Here is a 22,547-nt window from a genome sequence, read left to right as displayed (position 1 = left end):
TGGTTAAATGCATGGGCTCTTAAGTCGGCAAAACCAGATTTGAATCCTGGCTTTAATGCTATGCAGCTGTACAATTTTAGGAAAGTTTGCCTTTTCTGAGTCTCAGTTTCCTTGGTGGCAAAATAGGAATAAGAATTTGTACCATACACTGCTGTAGGGAGAACCAAATTAAGCAACATCTCTAAAGGGGTAGCACAGAGCCAGGCACATTGTTGATTATCAATAAGTGGCAGCTGATGGTAGTAGTTAAGGCAGCCATCAGAACAGTAGTAGAAGAATATCCTATATGCCTCTATGCGAGAGTCCATACCCAATAGTTTCTTGCGAAGTGCTGAGCAGAGCATGGCTCCTTTCTGTAGACTTCTTGTTTAATGGAAGTTGTGTGTCAAGCTTCTGCCACTTTAGAGATCCTTTAAGCAAAATATTCTTCCTAATAAAGGGACAAGCAGTGAACAGCTGTGAGCATGGCCTTGGCTGTCTAGATGAAAGAACTCAACTCTTTATACGGTGTACTGCCAAGTTTCAGGATAATTCGTGGCTCAGCCAAACCCAAAAGGAAGGTGGTAAACGGCAGAACCTAAGACTAGGACAATACCGCGAAAATTTAGAAAGACTGATCCGGAGGAGGTCAGAACTGGTGTTATGCCTTGAGTTTGAGGAAAAGGGCCTATTTCAAATTTTAAAATATTCTCATCTCTTACAAAATGCCTCCTGACTTCTGTCCTGTGATTTTTAACTCAAGGTTTAAGGGGGAGTCTATAGGTGGCTGAAAAAAGACCAGTCACATTATTTTTATCTTGACGAGCAAAAGGCATTTCAGAATAAGTGCCGGAAAGTTTTTGTTACATTTGTGTAGTCAAAACCCTGTAACAGGCTAGGCTAGTTTTAGGCTTTGGTAACAACCACCAAATCTCAGTGGTTTAACACGTAAGAATGTATTTCTCGATGACTCAAAATCTGCTGTAGATCAAGCACTCCCTCGGCTGCTGTACTGCATGCAATGACTCAGAGATCTTATGTTCCCACCTCTCAAACCTGGGCTCCACACTCCTCAGGGGAAGGGAAGAGGCTCCACGAGAACACAGGGAGGTTTACTGCTTGCGCCTGGAAGGGACATGGGTCCTTGAAAGTTGGGCTCCCTGAGAAGACTCATAGATGGTGATTAACATGCAGGAGGATTAATAAAATATATAGGTTGCAAAAAAAAAAAAAACAAACCACGCAGGAGGTTTATTAGGGAATACTTCGGGGATCGATATTTTTGGAAGTGAAGGGAAGAAGCAAAGTTGGAAAGAGAGAGTAGTTGGGCTATGACACAGTCTCAACAAAGGCCTCATCCAACCCCACAATAACTCTGAATTTGGAATAGTCCTTCATGGTTGTCCCCTTTGGGAAAAGGATGGGGCTGGGATTTCTATCCCTAAGCCTCTTAGACATTGCATGTGGGCTGCCTCAGAAGGAGTGTGATACTTTCGGAAAGACGCCTCTCTTCAAACAAGGCCATCCTCTAAGTCTAAGAGGTGAATACTGTTACTTAATCTTCCTAAAAGGTAGGAAAACAGACCTTTCTGTTTGAAGGGGAAGATCTGGGATGCACAGCACAGCACACCTGTACCAAGTGGGATGAGTAAGGGAGAAACATAAAAGACAAAATCAGAAAGAGAATATTACATAAAATTATTTTTGGCAACTTGAAACAAAAACCAGACAACAGTCACTTAACTGAATATAGGTGTATTTTTATCACATTAGAAAAAATCTAGAGGTATGGAGTTCAAGGTGGTATCACATTCTGTGCTATCAGGGCCTCAAGATACCTTTATCTTTTGCTTCTCTATATTGAGCATGTAGGCTTTATCCTCATGGTCATGAAATAGTCACTCTCCCTATGGGTATTCCATTCCTAATCAAGGCAGGAAGAAGATAGGCGAAGGGTAAAAGAGCCATGCATGCTGAATTTGTCCTTTTCGGAAATGATGGGGAACAAAAGCTTTCCCAGAAGGACCTCACCAGAAGTCTTCCCCTCATACTTCCTTAGCTAGAAATGGGTTGTCTGGCTACTCCTAACTCACATGAATCCAGGGAGTTGAGAGTTTATGACTGAGCTCATGCTGTCACTCACAGCATCAGATTTCTGCTCACAAGAAAGAAGAGAACATTGATACAGTATTGGATAGTCAACCAGCACTGCCTGCCACAGGCAGGCAGACACCAGATCATGTAGGACCTTGGCATCCACAGGAAGGAGTCTGGATTTTATTCTAAATGTGATGCGTGGCCATCGAAGGGTTTGAAGGAGGAGAGTGCATGACTGAATTGACTCAGGCAGCTGGATGCAGAATGGGTTATAGAGAGGAAGGGAGGGAGAGGGGAGGCCATATAGGAGGCTGTTGTCTTAGGTCACCAGGCAGATGAGATGGCTCAGGTGACAGGGGCAGCAGTGCACAGGGCGTTTATGAAGACTCTCCAAACTTGAACGTGTAACTGCCATCTTGGCCAGATAAACCCATTCTGCTTAGACTCCTCCTACCATGAGGGGAGAGAGGCCTCTGAGAGGTAAACACGGTCTCAATTTGATCAGTCCCTTTAACAGAGCCTGCGGTCTTGGAGCTGAAAGCCAGCCTTCCCTCTAGGAAGATAAGGTATCATTATCTTCATTTTGTAGATGAGACAGTTGCACCTGCGAGCGACCATGCCACCTCTTTAACTTATGGTTAAAGACAATTACTTGAATTTGTTTCTGAATCTGACATTTGTGACACTTTGCTGAGTATGACATTTGTTTCCTTCCTCTATCTTTCTCCTTAGTTTCATTTCTCCTTTATTTATTTTCTCCTCAGTTTACTATGCTCTTAAGATTTCCAGATGTCCCCTTCAATACCTTTTTATGGGTTAAACCCGGACTGAAGATATGTATAAACAGCAAAGAGGAGAGGACTCCCTGGTAGTCTTATAAGTATAGAAAAAAAATTGTTTCTGGAAGTTTTGTCTGCAAATAAACAAACACAGGCCATCTGGCACCACCAAGCGGCTACTCCAGGAGTTGCATAGGAAAAAGTAAAACTTGTTTTTGCTTCCCGCCCGCCTGAGACACCAGACACCAGCAAATAGCTTGACTGCATACATCTTGGAGTGATGTTGTTTCATGAGCTTCTCTGAACCCTGGGATTCTCTCATGTAGATTTGGAGGAGAGTAAATAGTCTTTATAAGATGGGGGAAAGGATCATTGCTTTAGATCTTTCTTTGACTTGAAATACTCTTATCTCCATATATTCTGAATCCCAGAGTTTCCCAATTTATCCAAGGTCCTTTAGCTGGTAGGCAGGAAAACTGGGACTTGATCACTTCTCCCTGGCTCTTTGTCCAGTGTTCTCACAACTATGGTATCATAAATCACTGTTATATATAGACAACAGTGGCCAGAAGAAATCATGCACTTTTAGTTAGAAAATCAGTCTTGACGATCAGTGAGGGATAAAGATTGGGACGTCTCTGACTCTGATCCCTGTATCATTTACTGGCATTCTTTAGTAATTAGTAACCTCCACATGATAGGAACTCATCAAATGTATTTTGAATGAAAGGATGAATGAGTTTCTTTTCCATTCAGCGTAGCTGGAGTGCAAACAAACAATGTCCCAAGCCATTCTACAAGTGATCGTGTACCCAGAATATTATTTAACTCCTTTCCCATTGGGCTTGTCTCACAGGCGTTTCCTCGACATAGGAGAACAACTACGGATATATGATGATTACAATGTTTGATTCAAGCAATCAGCAATAAGCTTTCTACATCAGTCTAGTCCCTCAAATTACTAGGTTGTTGGATGATGCCAACCGATGCTGCAAAAAATATGTCTGAACAGTTCTATAAGTATGGGGACAGCCATCAGAATCCTGTCATTATTCAGTAGCCTAACTTTTGAGAAAGGCTTTTCAATAATTGGCAGGAGATACAGTAATGGGACCTTAGCTGTGAAAACTTAATACTCACTCTCAGTCCTGGCCTAATCCTAACAGTGACCCCCAATGGGTCTTATATGATTGAATCATCTCTTCTTTTAACTTCAGAGCCTTTATCTTCCTTCAAAGAAAATTCTGCTGAACTTATACTTACAGCTCTTTCTCCTATGCCTATGTCTGTTTAGAATTCTCCACTTTCATTATCTCAGAAAACAGCGTAGTATGGTAGACATTTGGAACCAAAAAGCTCTGGATTTGAATCCTGGTATTGGCACCTTATGGATTTATGGTCTTGGGCACAAACCTCAACCTCCCTGACTTACAGTTTCATCAACTACAAATTAAGGGTATTCATACACTGAAAGATTTACTGAGCACAGCATCTGATGTATACACACACACACATTATATACTAAATAAATGGGTGCAATTCAATCATTATTACCATTGTTATCATTAAGGTAATTTCCATCCAAAACAGTTATCTACAAATTTACTTTTTTGAAATTTGGCCTGGGTATGTAAGGTCATTAGGATGAGTGTGTCTCTTCTGTGTGCAGATATTCTAGGTCAGATAAAAGATCAAATGAGGGTATTTTCCCCTCAGCACTATCATGTAACAGGGGAACTAATTAGCTTCCATTCGCCATCTCTTGGGCCACCTTTCTGTGTTGTGCACAGTTGTAATTTTTCCACAGTATGGAAGTTTAAACTGTATTAATAGGGAAAATCTGCATGGATGTGTGACGATATCAAAAATATCAGTTGTACTTTTAGTACCTGTTTTTTGGAGAATGTACATTAAGTTCAAGTACCTATGCATTCAGTAGAGTTTTCACTTAAGTTAGTTCAAGTTAATTAAATTCATAACTAATCATGACAGCATCTATATGCTTTTGTAAATCAGTCATATGTTTACCATTAGGATGTACTGATTGCGTCTCGAGTCATTGCTTACTGAGTACATGAGTTCTCAGATCCTTTGTGGTAATGCCAAGGTCTTCTATGGGTCCCTGGCCCCTGGAAGGGCCTCCCTGATCTGGTCTAGACCTCTCATTTTTTAGTCAAAGCTACTGTGGATTAGAGGTGTGAAATGGTTTACCCACAGTCATATGGTTGGTCCATTTCAGAACAAGAAATTGGACCCACGTATCTAGAGGCTTTATCATATACTGATTCTGCCACACTAAAGTTTCCCAAACTTCAATCCCTCTTGTATAACACCTTCAAAATTCTTCCCATATCCGTCTATCTCTATGAATACTATTCACTTAATACTTTTGTTCAAATCAAATTTGTTTGCTCACTCCTTAAAACCCAGACTTGTCCTAAGAGCTATCCATAAAAACCACTGACTTTTAGATGCTAGGTTTCCCCCCAAAACTCATTTAATTATTATGCAATTATTAACATTTCTCTATAAAAATGTATTCATGTACCATCTTGCATCATCTCAGACACCACCTGTGGTACATGGACCACCCAGTATATACCCAGGCCAATCCTTGGAGTAGGAATTTCAGTGTTTCTCTTTCCTTCCAGTGCTTTTCTTTTCCCTCTTGCACATCTCAGTGAGCACTCTGGATAATCTTGTAAAGATGGAGCTTTAAACTCTTGTGAATTGAGGCACATACCCAATTGATGCCCCAAAAATGTAATTTAAGCTATATCTGAAATAACACCTGTCTCTAATGTAAATATGCACTGCAATTCTAGGTTCTGGTCATTTAATATATTTGCTATTTATTCTTTCTGTTTTCAGAGATTCTGAAGGAAGGATCTGGTCTGCTACAGTAAATAGAGCATGAAAATCAGGTCTGGCTTGAATTTTATCCTAGACATTAACCCTATCTCAGCTTTTGCAGGCTATTCTTACTGGCTGAGTTGTGGCCAATAATTAACTTTTCCCCCTGCTAAAAACACGTTAACCTTAAAGAGAAGATAGATACACATCATGTTTCAATTTTAAATGGTTCTGCACCATGGGATACATTTCTCTCTGTGTTGCCATCCTAGGGGCTGTATGTAAATTAAGCATGGGATAACAGAGTGGTGAAGTGCAGGCACTTGTACTTTGCCTGCCTGGATTTAAGTAACAACTCATCTAGTTTTTTTATATTAATTCCTTAGTCCATGTCAGTCTCAGTTTCATCATCTGTAAAATGGGGATAATAATAGCAACTACCTCATAAGGTTATGAGGGATAAATAAGATCTGATGGATTAACCTCTTAGCCTATTGCTTGACACTTACCAGGAGCTTGGCAAAATTAGTTTTTATTATAATAGTAAGGCTGGTTTACACCTTGGAAATTTAGGGTTTTATATAAGTGGGATGCTCAGGAGATACCATTTTAAAGGGCATGAAATGACCGGTGGTTTCCCATTAAAAAGGGGAAAATGTTAGGTTACTGCCTATTGACTCCTTCTTATACCCCAATTAAATTCTTAAATCTTCCATCTCAGGAAACCACTCCCATCACAACAAAGAAGTAACACTATTGCTACTTCCTCATGGGGATAATACCATAATACCATTGTTGGGCTGGACAAATACTAGCACCTAGATTGAAAGTGGTCAACATCCTTCTAAGAAAAGGTCATTTTTTCTTTTAGCAGCTCTTGGGGGTGAGAACGATGCCCAAAAAAAGCACGTGGCTTCACCAGACACTAAGGCATTCAGGGAAGCAAATGCCTCATGTCAGAAAAGAAAGAAAAAAAAGAGAGAGAGAGAGAGAGAGAAAGTGTAACCCTTTTGCACAGATTTCTTTATCAAAGCCAAGACAACTTAAAATATAAACTGGCTGATCTACTGGAACATTTATACCCATTTTTCCCTTATTTGACAATGCTCACTTGCTATTGTTCTTTTAAATCCTAATTCATTTTGTCCTTACTTGGAAGCAATGTTTCCACCATTTAGAAACAACAACAATAAAGCCACGCGCACAAGATCAAAAGACAGAAATCAAAGAGTTTTAACTCAGAACTGGTATAATCCAGCAGAAAAAGAGAAAAAGAGAAGTGGGGAGCTTCATCTACAGAGGAGACACCAGATTTATAAAGTCATTAAGCATGGTTACTTCATACAGCTCTCAAGTCTGTTTCAAATGAATATTTCAGGTTCTGACTCTCATTAGAACTGTAGCTAAAGGAACTAAAATGTGATAATGCAGCATTCCTTTCTCCATCCCCAGCACTCCCAAAATTATCTAAATTTTTTATAAGATGGTTTATGGAACATGATGTTGAATTGATGGTCAGGCCAGCGGGGGTCTATCCTCAACTCCACTACTAACTGTAGAGGCCTTGAGCTAGTTTATTCCTGGGGTTCATGTCTCTCATCTGTAAAACAGAGAAGGTATTATCACTAACATCCTATAATTCCATCACCCAGAACGACAGTGTGTTAGCAACTGAGGAAATATTTTAATCTGAGCAAGTCATTTGATTAAACTAGAAAAAAACAAAGGGGGAATAAGTTTTCCAAAGAATGCTTTTTCTTTCAACATTTCCATGTGGGAAAAAATCCACATTAAAAAAAGTTTTAAACCCTCTGATTCTCAAAACAACAAACAAAAAACACCCCAAAACAACAACAACCAAAAAATCGCACAATTTAAACAAGTTTTGTTCAAAACTCAGAATTCTGATATACTACCCTCTAGTGGAGACTGGAAGCAACGTTGCTAATTCCATCTGAAAGTACATTCAGACCTTTTGTTCACAGGACAGGAGTAGGGGGAGTTTTGTTTAAATTGTAATCATTTACAGTCCTCAAAGTGTAATCCAAAGATCTGGGCCCTCAGAATCAACCCAGCTTGCCAGAGCTCACTCAAGAGCAACTCAACCAGGCTCTTTGAGGGTAGGGTCTAGGGGTCAGCACAGTTAATGGAGAACTCAGCTAATTCCTAAACCCACTGGAATTTAAAAACCAATGTCCTAGCTCCCTAAGAGGCATGGTATGAATGTGAGCATTATCATAAATCTAGTGTGTAGTTAGGAGGCAAATCTCTAAACCCTGAGGAGAGGTACAAAGTTAAATTCTCTTTTCTTCATCTCAAGAAGTGGAAAATAAATACAACATCAGTTCCCTGGCAACTCCAAGATAAGGATCATGTTCCTTTGCACAGCACACAAGGTGCTTCACGGTCCACACGCTACATCCCAGCCACCAGGCCCTGGTGCTTCTATTACTCTTTGCCTCTGCCCCATATTGATACTATTGCCACCATTAAATTCCACCTAGAAATCTATGCAATTGATTCTGCATATTTAAACGTTATTCACTCTATATGGAATATGCCTTCCTCCAACTTAAATTTGATTGGAAATATCATTCCATTTTTATTTATCATTAATGAAACTGAAAAGGATAATGCTACACAAAATTGAGATCAACGGCAGAAGCATCAAAAGTTGTTCTGCAGGCTGCATTTATTCTATCCCATTTCCATACACCACTGTTTCCAAGTGTTTGCTGTGCAGAGACAGCCTATAGCAATGTTGCCAATGGCCACGGCCATTCCCCTTTCCAATCACATGGCTGACCTCAAGCCCCCTTCTTCTTTACTTGAGTTTAGAAATACTTGAGCAATAGACCCAGGGCAAGTATAAATAAAGATCAAAATGTCAACTTTATTTCTGACAAAAGCTTGGTTGGAGACTGCGGCTAGACCTTTGGGTACCACTGGAGGGAAGGTTTAGGACTACAGAACAGGCATCCTAACCAAGAACTTCTGCCCTGCATTGTTTTGGGGTCAAGATGGAAGAAAAGGAATCATATTCTGATGTTGTAGTCTTTTAGCAGTTTAGCTCTCCCCAATTTATAAAATGAACAAAGGGCTGCCTCTAAGAAGGCCCAGCTCTATAGAAACTCTGGAGCTACCCCTCTGCAGAACTGTTAAATGAGAAAAGTCGACTTTCTAAGCTCTGAAATTTATTTTTCAATATCTATTGAAATGATAACTTGCCTGTAAGCAGAGTTCTTGTTAACTGAGTGCAGTATGTTCTGCTCTGGGCCAAGTGGCCTGTGCTGATTGCTTGTTTCTCATAAAAGATGTTTTGTACATGTTACAGGCGACAGTTAAATGCAGTAGTAAAAATTTCAATTATTAATGTGATACTGAAAAGCTACTTCTTTTCTTAACAAAGTTTTTCTTGATGTAATTGTAGGTTCACATGTAACTGTAAGAAATAATATAGAGGTCCTTGCAGCATCAGGCAGGACACCGCCGAGGCGGACTCAATGGTGAGTGTTCCCACTGGGCCATCACCCATGGATCACCACCTAGAACCGCGGTGCCGCTGCGGCACCGCGGCACCGCACACATGTATAATCTGCAGCCTCCAAACCCAGGGTTAGACGGCACCGCTGCGGGCGAACTGCTCAGTGCTCAGGAATGACTGAGGCTGATGTAAATCCGAAGGCCTACCCTCTTGCAGATGCCCACCTCACCAAGAAACTGTTGGACCTCGTTCAGCAGTCATGTAACTACAAGCGGCTTCGAAAAGGAGCCAATGAGGCCACAAAAACCCTCAATAGAGGCATCTCTGAGTTCATTGTGATGGCTGCAGACGCCGAGCCCCTGGAGATCATCCTGCACCTCCCACTGCTGTGTGAGAACAAGAATATGCCCTACGTGTTTGTGCGCTCCAAGCAGGCCCTGGGGCGAGCCTGTGGGGCCTCCAGGCCTGTCATCGCCTGTTCTGTCACCATCAAAGAAGGCTCACAACTGAAGCAGCAGATCCAATCCATCCAACAGTCCATTGAAAGGCTCTTAGTCTAAACAGGTGGCCTCTGCCACACTCCCTGCTGCTGACTGCTACCCCAGGGGTTATGTATCGTTTGTCTGTTAGCATATAGTATTTCCAGCTACCTTCTATTGTTATAAAATATTTTAGTGCTCAATTTGGTTTTTGTATTTTTGTATTGTTTTTGTCTTGTTTTTAGGTTGTCATCTCCTTCCCAGCCTCTCCTGTAATCTCCACTTCCACTCTCTCTCTGCCACCTTATCCTCCCTTTTGGAAAATGCATGCCCAGAACAGGTGGAAGCAGGGTGGGTGACACCATTCAAAGGCAGGGAAGAGCCAAGGTAGAGATTTGGTTCCAGCTTTCAGGTGCCACCTTCCTACTGTGCAGGGCATGATGGAAGTAAACACTGTCCACTTTGTATCCCTTGTGCCCAGCATACAGGATCGTGTTTGAACAATCAAGGGGTTTCCTTTGCTCTCTAGGACATTATGTATCATTTGGGGAGGAAGCATGTATTCTGTGAGGTTGTTGGGTGTATGTCCCAAGAGTCAGTTTCTGATGTACCCCTGCTGTTTGCTTTTGGTAATATATTTCCCCCCAACTCCCACCTATGCCTCTGAGGGTGGCAGGGCAGCAACATACCAAAGAGATACGCTGCAAAATTCCAGAGGCGCCTTGGTGAGTGAGACATGGGACAGTTGACCTAGGTCTTGAAGGTGTGGCAAGAGGTTCTGGAATGGAGGATTCTGGGCCAGTCATGGAGAACTGGAAGCTACAGCAAAGATGATGGAATTCAAGGGAACATCCTTGCTTTGGTGAATGGAGATTTCTTCAGTAGACACTTGGTACCAGCTCTGAGAGCCCTTACCCCTTGCCTATTTCCTGCCATGATGTGGGTCAGATGTATGTATTCTCTATCACATCAGAAGGACAGTGCTACTGTGTCATTCTTGTGAGCATCCTAATACAGAACACATACATTCGTAAAATAAAAAAAAAAAAAGAAAGAATACAGAGAGATCCTTATACACTTTGCCTTATTTTTTCAGTCTATTTTCTCTCTTATGCAGATTGGGTGAATTCTACTGTGTCCTCAAGATCACCACTCTTATCCTCTGTCATCTCCACTCTACTCTTGATCCCATCCACTGAGTGATTCATTGGTGATGTTGTATTTTTGAGTTCTATAATTTCCATTTGTTTTTTTTAAGATAATTAATTTTATTTCCTTGCTGAAACTTTCTATTTTTCCATTTGTTTCAAGAGACTTTATAATTGATTGCTGAATCATTTTTATGATGACTGCTCTAAAATTCTGGTCAGGTAATTCCAACATCTGATTTACATCTGTGGATGTTGCCATCCGTTGGCTGTCTTCTGCCTTTCGAGTTGTGATTTTCTTGGTTCTTGGTGTGACATGATTTCAAGTTGTATTGTGGACATTTTGCCTATTATGTTAGGAGACTCTAGGTCCTATCTAAACCTTCCATTTTAACAGGCAGTCACCTGTTTAGATTTCACTTATAGATCTTGGCCTACTTTGTGGGCTGTGGTTTCAACGGCAGTTTAATTTTCAGAGCCTTTGTGGTATTTTTTTGGTCTGCTTGGTTTATGCCTGATGTTGCAAGCATGACTCCTTTTCCATTTGGGAGAATGGGAGAAGAATGACCCTATCTGGGCTGCCTTCTCTTGTTAGGTCAGGGATTGGGATATGATGGGTCCAGGCCATCTGCCCCTGTTGGGGGACACCCTGCCACTATTTTATTCCTTAAGTCCTGAGGAGACCTTCTCACCTTCCTCTTACACCCTTTCAGCATTCTCCTTGGTTGTCTCTTGTGTGGTTTCCAGGGTTTATATTTCTGTGGAGTGGGGAGGAGCAGGGAGAAATTCATCTACGCCATCTTGCTCTGACCCGAAGTCACTCTATTTTATTTTAAGGAAGGAAAAAACTCAACTGAAACAAATAATTCACATCATTTTTTCTGTGAGTCAGTTTCCATCTGCCATAGGGAAGAGGCAACATTAATTAGCCTTATTGGTTTTGCCCCTTTTTCTCCTCAGCAGTTCCTTCTTTTTCCACTCTCCACCTCCCCTTACTTGCCCCCCCCTTTAACCCTCCCATCTATGGAGGTATAATTTTGGAATGATTTTTAAACAGGAGAAACCAGTGGCAGGGAATGCAGAAACACAAAACAAAACAGCTTCCATGTTAGGTTAAACACAAAGGCAGCTATAAAACAGGGAGCCATGGGGCTTCCCTGGTGGCGCAGTGGTTGGGAGTCTGCCTGCCGATGCAGGGGACACGAGTTTGTGCCCCGGTCCGGGAAGATCCCACATGCCGCGGAGTGGCTGGGCCCGTGAGCCATGGCCGCTGAGCCTGCGCGTCCAGAGCCTGTGCTCCGCAACGGGAGAGGCCACAACAGTGAGAGGCCCGTGTACCGCAAAGGAAAAAAACAAAAAACAGGGAGCTTTAGGTACCAGTGGTTTTGTAGTACTATTAAATGAATTCTGTGATTTCCAATAAGAAGAGATCTGACATTCATTCACTTAATTTTACTGATTGATGGAGCTTGTATGTTTCAACATTCTTAGAGGTTATTTGTATTTCATAGGGATCAAAGTGAAACAAAACAGAGCCCTAAAGGCATAATTTCAGACAGCAAAGAAGTGAGGATATTATTTCCTAATAGTGAGTTTTGAAGTGTGGTAGAGGATAATTCAGTATATTCGTATCTTGGAGGAAACTATAGTATTTTTAAAGACTGGATTCTAAAATTATCACTGCTTTGTTATGTTTTTAATCATAATAGTTCATTTACTTTGAACTTTCAAAAAGTTTAGAGTTAAGATTTTTAGGTGTGATCAAAACCAAGATTGAGCAATATTGTTTTAGAGAATGAAGGGAAACAAACTCTGTCTTCCTATGGAACTGACCACTAATTAGGCCGTAAGGTGCAGGCTCTTGTCCGTTGAGTATAAGTTGTAGTGTGTGTTTTCCAGCTCTCTCTATAGATGTGGACTCAATATCTGTCTTTGCTGACATTTTCATCTAATACTCTGGCACTGGTCCTTCAAATCCACCTTCCCTCCCCCTTGACTGGGAAAGTGTGACTGGTGTTATGTAGCCATCTTACCGTTGTCAAGCAACGGTTTAATGCTTAAAAGACTTAGGAGATAGACTATGAGATGGACTTAGGTCCTTGACAATCTCATTTCTTTCTTTTTATCCCTATTGGGCTAAGGAGATTCAGTTTAATTAGGCTGGGGTTATATGTGAGATGGGGCAGGTGTCTGATCTTCTGCATCTCTTTTACTCCTTTATATCTTATTCCTCACCCATCACGAGTTTTGGGTTTTTTTACTATTTTTAAAAAATACAAAATGCATTAAGGCCATAACATACAAATCAATCAATACTGGCAAGAGAAGAATTTACTTATTTAGCAGAATAAAATGTGCAATCTTCTTTACTCTAAAAACTTAGCTGTTTTCTGTTTTTCCCTTTTTTTGTATTAGAAGCATTCATTCCATTTTAACAGAGCACTCACCTCCACTGTCTACACTCTAGGAGAAAAACAAATGCTTTCCCTCACCATGCAGACAATGTTAAAGGCAGTTTTCCCTGCACTTATGGAAAGAGAAAATTTTTCCTGTGACTCATGATCTGTGCTCTGAATGTTTGGTCCCCTGAAGTCTAGAAGGAAAAAAACGAAGAGACACACCTTTTGTGCGGAGCGATAAAGACGGTCTGGAGGTGTGTCTGGAGTGGGGAAATAAGTGAGGTGACTGATAAATACAAGTGATCTGACCCTGGGGCACTCGTTCCAGAGGGCACTGTATCATAACCTGTGACATGCACAGTGAGTGAACCAAAAGGAGGATCACTGTAAAGGACATGTTAAAAGGCCTATGACCTGCGGCGTCTTGGAGTCATTGCCAGTCACCCACATAGCCTTCGTGTGAGAATTTCCCATTATTCATAATGCAGGCCATGCAGCCTGTGCCAGTCGGGACTCCAGTTTGTACCGATAGAAACCCTGTTCACTTCATACCAGCACATCACCAGCTCTCTTCCCCACAGCGGTAGCATCTCCCCATGCTGTGAGACTTTATACTGTCCCCATCCAAAGGCTCCCTGTGTGTGCACCTCTAGACAATGCCATGAGACCTCTGAAGACCAAGTTCTAAAGCAGGACAGGGATGAGTATGGCCCCTATTTAGCTCATACATGGTTCAGTCTGAAGACGTGAAAAACATCTAGGCTTTCCATAGGCTGCAAGGTGGTACCAATCACAAGGTTCCACCTTCACTCTTACAGGATAGAGACAGAAACAGTGATAGTGTCGAAGGTTGCTTGTACCTCAGCAGGGGCTGGGGTTGGGGGAGGAAAAGGGGATGCAAACACAGGGGGAAAGGAGCCCAGAGACGGGACCTGCCGAACCCCTCCTAAGGCCGACTCTGAAAGACCTGACTTTGCCCAAGAGCTATTTCCCGCTCTCCAAGGTAAGAGATTCCTGATCCTGTTCAGTCGTGGGGCAACCCTGTACTTCAGGGAAGCCTGGACTCATTACCAACCCCAGAGTGAGTCTAATTTGATCTCTGCCATTTGTGGTAACTCTATTTCCCTTGTCAGGGATCGGTTTGAGAACGGGCCTATGACACATTTCTAACCAATTAGAGATGAGGGCTACACCACGAGGACTTCTAGACATTCTTCCTTTCTCTTAAAAAGATACGCCTATGGAAGAACTAAATTCTCTTCTCCCCTTTCCTCCATCTTGATAGATATTCAGGTTGACACGCCTGGAACTGTTACTGTCATCTCGTGACCGTGCGGGGAAAGCCGGAGGTATGAGAAGAATTTGAGCTGCAGCAATAATGAGGTTGAGACACTCAGTTAACCGACTCTGAAATGGCCCTATTTTTAGCTCTTGGATAGATAAGAAAACAAATCTTTCTTATTGTTTAAGCCAATTTTCGTTGAATTTTCTGTTACCTTCAGCCAAAAGCATACCAAATGAATTAATTACCTGATGAGAAAAGAAATCTTTTGCATCATTTCATGGACTTCTTGTGGATTCATGATCAGCAAGGAGTAACAGTATCTTCTTTCTGGTAATGGACTATACCTACACCCCATTCCAGGTGGTTCTGAGATTGCACAGATGACACTCTATGAAAGAATCTTTCTGTAATTTTCAAGCGTTTTTTTCTTTCAGCATGGTCAATATGGGGAATAAAACTGAGGAAAGGATCCCCCGAATTAGACTCTGAATAGATAAAATATTATATAAGAAAGTGAAAGTTAGGTGAACACATATGCAAATTCAAAACCAGAAGATAGAAATACCCATTTTCAGAATTGCAAAGCAAACTCAGAATCAGAGAGGTGGGAAGGGGCTTAGGTGAAAATGTATTAGAGTTTTATGAGAAGCAGATGTAGGCCCTAATAGCTGCATTTGGGGGTTTGGATGCCTGTGCAGAGAAGCTAGTCTAGGACACAGACACTATTTATACAGGGAACTAGAGCTGTGAGTCACGGGGATGGGCAGACTCCAGCCCCACCAGGTGGGGGAATCAGCAAGGAAGCTTGTTTTACATCCAAGGTTGAATTTAGAGAAAAGTAACCCAAGGAAATTCAAATGCATCACCACGTGAATGAGCAGGTCCAAATTCATGCCATCAGTGTGGAGCAGAAGCTCCTAACTGAGAAATCAACATAAAAACTGACCCAGAATGAGTGAAACCCGTGGACTCTCAGAAGCGGCAAAGCCACCATAACACAACAGGGAAAATACCACAGCTCAGGGAGCCCAGGATGCCAGGGAAGTAAGCCTCAACTGAAGATGAGCTTCCAGTTGAAGATTCAAACCATGGAAGGAAGTGAATCACTGAGAAGGAGAATAGGATGGTGCGACAGAAAGAAAACCTGGTACGAACAAGAAATAATAGAATTATCTAAAAGAAGATTTAAATAAGTATTTTTTAAATGTTTAAATAGGTAAAGAGGAAATAATAAAGATAAAGCAAGCACAAAACAGTATAAAAAGGACAGATTTGAGAAATGGGAAAGGATACAATGGAAATCTTTAAATGACAATCACAAAATTACTGCAATTTTTAAAAATCAATTACCTAGTTGAACAACAGTAAAAATACACACTCAAAAATAATGTATATATTGGAACACAGATCTAAGGAAGTGACCTAGAGTGTGGAAGAGAGAAATAAAAACAAGAGAAGTTGAGGCATGCAAGATAGGAAGATGGAGTCTAATATATGTCCGATAGGAGTTCTAGGATAAAATAAAGTGTATGAGGGAGACCTAATGTTATAAGAGAAAATGGCTGAGAACTTTCCAGAATTGAACAAATAGTCATCTAAGGCATCCTAAGATTTAAAGAGTACCCCAATATCCATATAGGACAGAGACAAGCAAACTCACGTCTAAAAGAATCATTGTGATAAAACTGCAGACTATCAAAGACAGGCAAAATTCTTAAAAGCTACCAGAGACTAAGAGACATATTCCTACAAAGGAATGACTATTCGACTGACAAAAGACTTCTAGTCAGCAATAAGAGCTGATGTTTTTAAGTAGTTGCTGTAGGCTGGGCAGTATTTTCGGTATCTCTTATTTAATGTTCATAACAATCTGATGGGGAAAATACCTTACTATCCCCATTTCACATATAAATACAGAACAATGAATAAAAGACAATGGAATAACATATTCAAAGTGGTGAGGCATAAACAATTCTACCTGTAACTCTATCTCTTACCATACCTTCATCAAGAGTGAAGCTTGGAGGTTGTTTCTTTCCTGACATATATTTAATAATCCATAAACATTTGGAAGTTGAATAGTAATACAAAATATGTGTCAACTATAACCGCCCCAGAAGTGTCAGATTGTGGTAAGTGCTTCAGAGTTATATATATGGTTGTTTTTGTGTGTACAGTGAGCAAGGTAGAAACTGGTGGAGTAGATATATTTTTAACCTAATCTTTGTTTTCTCACTGCCCAACCAGACTGATTTAAAGAAGTTATGCAATAAAATATTTGGGTTAAACTAGGACAGTGAGTCCTTTCCAAATATTCCTACAGAACAAAAGATGGTCTTCTGTATCAGTAAAAAGAGAGCCCTTTAAATATTTCAAACCAAAAGAATCTAATACAAGGGACTGTTTACTCAGATGATAGAATAGCTAAGGAACTAAACAGTATTATGAAGCGACCCTGCATTTAGCGAAAGCAAGGAAGCTATTACCAACCTAGGGCTGGAGTGTGAAAAGCAGGAGGTGGTTGTATCAGAGCTCAGGAGTCAGGGTCCCTGGTGGGCCTGTCTGAAGAGAACTGAGACCATGGAGAGAGGGGACATCCTCTAGGAACTGGAACCACACAGGTATTACATCAAGTACTGGAGTTGCCACCTGAAACAGAATGGGGGCTATCCTGGCTTTTTCCCTTCTTGCTCCCCACACTTGCACCCAGAGTCTCCCATTAGCTAAACCCATCTAAAAGCAGAAAGCGAGAGAGCCTGGGAAATGTAGTGTCCTCCAGTACACAACCGAGGAAAGAAGGGCAGAGAATGGATCTGGGAACAAAAGCCAAGTGATGGACCCAGCTCACCCTTAGCTGATGATGTCAGGTGAGTGGCTGCAATGGCTTTGAGCGTAAGGGCAGACGTGTTCAGTGTCAGAGGTCTGTTCAGTGTCTGCTCTGTTCTCTAACTCTCCCATCTGCCTGAGTTCCTCCGTTTTAGCTGGCTAGTCAGTGGCTTGAAAATGGCACGTGCATTTTGGGTGTGAATGACTAAACGAACTACTCTTTCAGGAAAAGGCTTTGCCTTCTTCCAATCAAGCTCTACAAATGGGAACTTCATTTAAGACCATCCATCTATTGAGCTTTGTGTAATACATATATCCTCTCAAAGCTGCTACGCCTAGAAACTTATAGTGGAGTATAAAAGTAGCTTTCCCTGTTGGAATGGCTTTTCTTATTTGTATTCTAAGTAACTCATTTAAGGCAGATATCGAAAGTTCCTCTTATTTGTATTTATTTTGCCCACAGAAAATTTACAGTTCACGTGACTGTTCTGCTTCAAAGAAATAATCAAAATACAAATTGCTTGAACTATAAAGGCAGGAGCTTAGAAAACCTTGGAGAAGGAAGAGAAATTAGGGCACATTTGAAACATAAGTGAGAGGGGTTTTTGCCATGGCTATCTTCAAATAACATCTCTAAAGCACAAGTAGAAGAGAATTTCGAGATTTACTTACTTCACAGAAACTTCATCCTTCCTGAAATTTTATTTTAGAGGAAGTGAACCAGAAAAGATGTCAATGGTAAAACTCTGTTTTCCTTTGGAGTAGATAACCAGAAACTATAACATGATTTTTCTGGAATCAGAGTTAAGCAATAACTGGTAGTCATCTTTATCTACCCTCAAAAGAAAAACCTTTGAACAAAGAATATGCAGTTAATCAAATAAAATGTTATTTTTTATTTAAAAGATATCAAGGGCTATAATATGAAATTTTAGCCAAAATATTTTTTCTTTTGTTCATCTTCTTTTAGCTTTGATAGAGGTGAATGGTTTAATGAAATATCACAGCATTGACTCTGACGGGCATTTTTGGGATTGAAAGTATGCTACTTTTGGTGGTGACGTGGTTAACTGTTAACTAATCTGTCTAAAACTGAGGTAGATTTTATAAACTGTCCCAATTTTTAAAAAATTTAGTGCTATTGTTAGGCAATGATTTTGACTTTTGAACTGCCTGTGTTTATAAATTCTCTACTTAATGTTCAGTGCATATAGTTGATATCACTTGATCAGTTATGTAAGAAAGCTTTCTTGAGTGAGTGTGTGTGTGTGTGTGTGTGTGTGTGTGTGTGTGTGTATTTCATAAAGAACGTTAGCACCCTCTTCTGTATGACTTTTGAGGCTGTAATTCCTACAATCTTTTTTTATTTCCTAACAGTGAACAGCTTGAATATTCATTAAATTTGCTCCTGATTAAAGTACCACCTCCGAGTAATTTAATTATACTGTATATTTCAGAAACACTGATAAGTGCTGGAGTCAAAAAACACTTCATTGCTAAATGTTACCCACTGGGAATAAGTGTTGGCTTATGAAAAGGGAAAAAAATGCTGCTTCCACATTTCTCAGAATGAGTATTTCCAATGATTTAAATATACAGAGCTATGCAAGGAGGAAGGGAACACAAGGACAGACAAGGAGAGCAGACTTGTATATTCTTCCTCCAGCTGTCAGTGCTTGAAGAAAAAATGGATGCCCTCGTATGGTTTAATCCCAGCCACTGACACAATTAAATATTCTTTTATTCAACTGGATTTTTTTTAAAGAAAATCGGACACCTTTTAAATCAGACTTCCTGGAGTCCCCCAGCTGCTCCTGATAGATACTGTATGAGGCTGATGAGGGAGATGTAACTGAAGTTGATTGATTCATTCATTCACACACTCATTCATGCTACAAATATTTTGTGAGCATCTATTGTGTGCCAGGCACTCTTCCAGCTACTGGAGATCCAGGGAACAGATCCAAGTTCCCAACCTCATAGAGATGACATTTCTAGCTAGGAAAGATGGATACAATGCAGAAATAACGTACAGAATATGCCTGATGATAAACTCTATGTAGAAAAATGAGGCAGGGTGAAGGGGATCAGAAGCGTGGGCGTACAGCAGGTGGGTATTTTATACAAAGTGGTTGGAAAAGTCCTCACTGATAAGCAGAGACTTGAGGTCAGTGAAAGTTTAAACCTCGTGGGGCATTTAGAGAAAGAGTATTCCAGGTGGAAGGAAGAGCATGGGCAAGCTCTCTGAGTTTGGACCCTTTAAATATTTCAAATGTTGTCTAGGGGCTCAGCATGACACAGTAGTTAAGACCTCGCTTGACTTTTGGAATTCGAAAACTTGGATAAGATTCTGTATATTAGCAAGTGACAAATGATTTGAAATCTCTGAGCCTTTATTTTATCACCTATAAAATGGGGATTCCTACAACTTCCTTCTTCCCAGTGTTACTGTAAAGACTAAGTGAGAGTGCAGACAAAGATATTCATTGTAATTGGCATTGTGCTGAGTTCAATAAACGTTAGCTATGACCAGGGAAAAAATGCTTCTCAGGGACACTTGAGTTTTCTGCAACATTTGTGTATTGAAATGGATCACACGAATGTTGAACTAGAACTCTCTTCTAAATATTAGTCCAACATTGTAACATGAGTAGAAATGTTTCTTTTTCTGTGTGGTCCTGAATAAGCTGTTTTCCCTTTATGAACCTTAAGTTTTGCAAAATGAGGAAATTAAGCTTAAACCAGTCACTTCAGTCTAAAGTCTTCAAGGTAGTATGAGAGCTTGTTTCCCTGTTTGAAAATTCCTGAAAATGAAATTTTATATTTACTTCCTTTTTTAATTGAAGTATGGTTGATTTGCAATGTGGTGCCAATCTCTGCTGTGCAGCAAAGTGACTCAGTTATATACATACGGACATTCGTTTTCTTTATATTCTTTTGCATTACAGTTTATCACAGCATATTGAATATAGTTCCCTGTGCTATACATTAGGACCTTGTTGTTTATCCATTCTGAATGTAATATATATATATTTACTTCTGATAAGGGTAATGAGGGACTTGACCATCAGGCTTGCTTGGGGCTGAATTACAAAGCGTGGAATTCGGTGGCTAAGACCACTGGCTGTGAAGTGTGATAGTACAGCCAAGGTGCTATCCCAAAAGGTTGCCCAGTTTACGTTTACCTCAAGAGCAATGCTTTCCCCAAATTCTTGTCTTCTTGAGATATTTTCAAAGGGCTCCATCATCCAGGTCTAAGTCCAACACTTGGACTACTTTTGGGTCCCTTCCACAGGGTTAATTCTCCTTCCAACCTTTCTCCCCAAATCCAACTCCTTCCCTTTCTGCCTCTAGAGGGAAAGCCATTTTTCCAAGCTCTTTCCATCAATCAGCCTAAATATGGTCAGATGAAGGGTCACAAGGCTGTGGGGGGAGGGCGAACCAAGAAGGAGAAGGCAGAAGAGGAAGGGGTCCATCTTCAGCCATTTCCATGAGGAAAATGCGGCCAAAAAATGAGATGAGGAGTCAGGAATCTAGTCTATTCCTTATACGGCATCTTTCTCCGTGTTTGAAAAGCAGTCTAAGGGTCATACAGCACAGATTGCCTTACCCAACCATATAATCTTTAAATGGGATTAAACAGAACTAGTCAGAGCATTGAAGGGACAGTTAACTGCCCACAGGCAAAATCATGTACAGAGAGGCTTCGGCATTGCTAGCTATTAAGTAGCAGTTCCAGCAAAGTCTACTCTGAGAAATGCTGCAACTCATATTAAAAATCTCCTTCCTTTTCCCTTGCAGAATGTATCAGACCTCAGAACCTGATACTGCTGACTCTGCAACTTACTGGATGTTGACTTTGGGCAAGTTTTCCAACCTCTCTGAGTGTCAGGCTCTATTTATAAAATGGGGGTAATGATAATGACCTAGCAGGGTTGCCTGGCACACAGTATGGCTTCAGGACATGGTAGCAATTATCATCAAGAAAAAGGGGCAGGGTGCTGGTTGTAAGGAGTTACTCAGATTGTAAGGTGCTTTCTAGCTGGAAGACAGGATGCTGATTTGGTTAAGATACAGGTAAGTATGAAATAGAAAATATAAGAAATGGACATGGAGAAGATCTGAAGAGGGAGAAGTCAGATATTTTAGATGTTACATGATTTGATTAAGGTGTTGAAAACGTAATCACGCAGTTGGCAGTTCTCATTCATTGCTCCTGAAGTTCTTACGTGTCTTAGCTTCTCTGTGGAATGCTTACCGGCAGCAAATCTATTATAGTGGCAATTCTTTGAAGCAGTGACATCATGGGACATGTGAATGGATGTTCTGCAACACTTGAATTGAGACCAAATCCATTGTGCTAATTAGTTATTGGAATCCTTGCATAATTACACATGCTCAAGGGCCATTCACTGGCTTTGTTAGCTGTCTCCCATGTCTGCTATCATGCGACGGTTGGACCGAATGCCGTTTTGATGAGAACTAGCTCTGTGTTTACAGAGTGGAGATATTACAACATTGTTGGAGCATAATTATTGCCTCTGTGTTGGTGACTCAGTTTTTCATCTTCAGATTTATTTTGTTCCTAACCTTATGTAATACTTATTCAGTTGCTGTCAAATGCAGTAAAGACTGAGAAGTAGTAGTTGCCTTAAACTCTATACAACCTGCCTCCCAAAACAAAACTCATTCAATCAATCAGTATATAACTCTTGAGAAAAATTCTATATAAACCACTTTAGAATTATTTAATACCACATTTTCATATCAATAAGCAATTAAGGCAATGCAAACATATATAGGGTGGATAAACAACAAGGTCCTACTGTATAGCACAGGGAACTATATTCAATATCCTGTTATAAACTATAATGGAAAAGAATATATATATATATGTACAACTGAGTCACTTTGCTGTACAGCAGAATTAAATACAACATTGTAAATCAACTATACTTCAATAAAATTTTTAAAAAGCAAACAAATAGAAAAAAAAGCAATTGAGGGAACACAAGGTGCAAAATGCTGGAACATCTGTAAGAATATGTTCAATCTCTTAATTAAAGACACGGGAAATCAGAAAATAAAGAGATAATATTTTCAGCTATCAATTTGGAAAAACTTTAAACATGGAAGAAAACCTAGTGGATGACACTATGGAGAAACAGGCATTTCTATACAAGATTGTGGTTTTGTAACCTTTCTGGAAAGGAGATGT

General features: G+C 40.5%; 2 protein-coding genes across 2 annotated transcripts in view; one reads left to right on the top strand and one right to left on the bottom strand.

Annotated features, from left to right (window-relative positions):
- CADPS (calcium dependent secretion activator) overlaps positions 1 to 22,547 on the bottom strand; it is a 783,217-nt gene that overhangs the window by 740,834 nt on the left and 19,836 nt on the right. The gene's annotated exons all lie outside the window — the stretch shown is intronic.
- On the top strand, positions 9,262 to 10,614 carry LOC101270775 (NHP2-like protein 1). Its single transcript, XM_033424767.2, has one exon. It carries the CDS (start codon positions 9,366 to 9,368, stop codon positions 9,750 to 9,752), a length of 387 nt encoding a protein of 128 aa, XP_033280658.1. The 5' UTR covers positions 9,262 to 9,365; the 3' UTR covers positions 9,753 to 10,614.

This window comes from Orcinus orca, chromosome 10, assembly GCF_937001465.1.
Source record: "Orcinus orca chromosome 10, mOrcOrc1.1, whole genome shotgun sequence".
NCBI classification, from domain to species: domain Eukaryota; kingdom Metazoa; phylum Chordata; class Mammalia; order Artiodactyla; family Delphinidae; genus Orcinus; species Orcinus orca.
Note: the sequence above shows the minus strand (reverse complement) of the source record. Positions and strands in the feature narration are given on the sequence as shown.

Coding starts and splice junctions, on each gene's coding strand:
- LOC101270775 (XM_033424767.2), top strand. CDS start 9,366: ATGACTGAGGCTGATGTAAATCCGAAGGCCTACCCTCTTGCAGATGCC.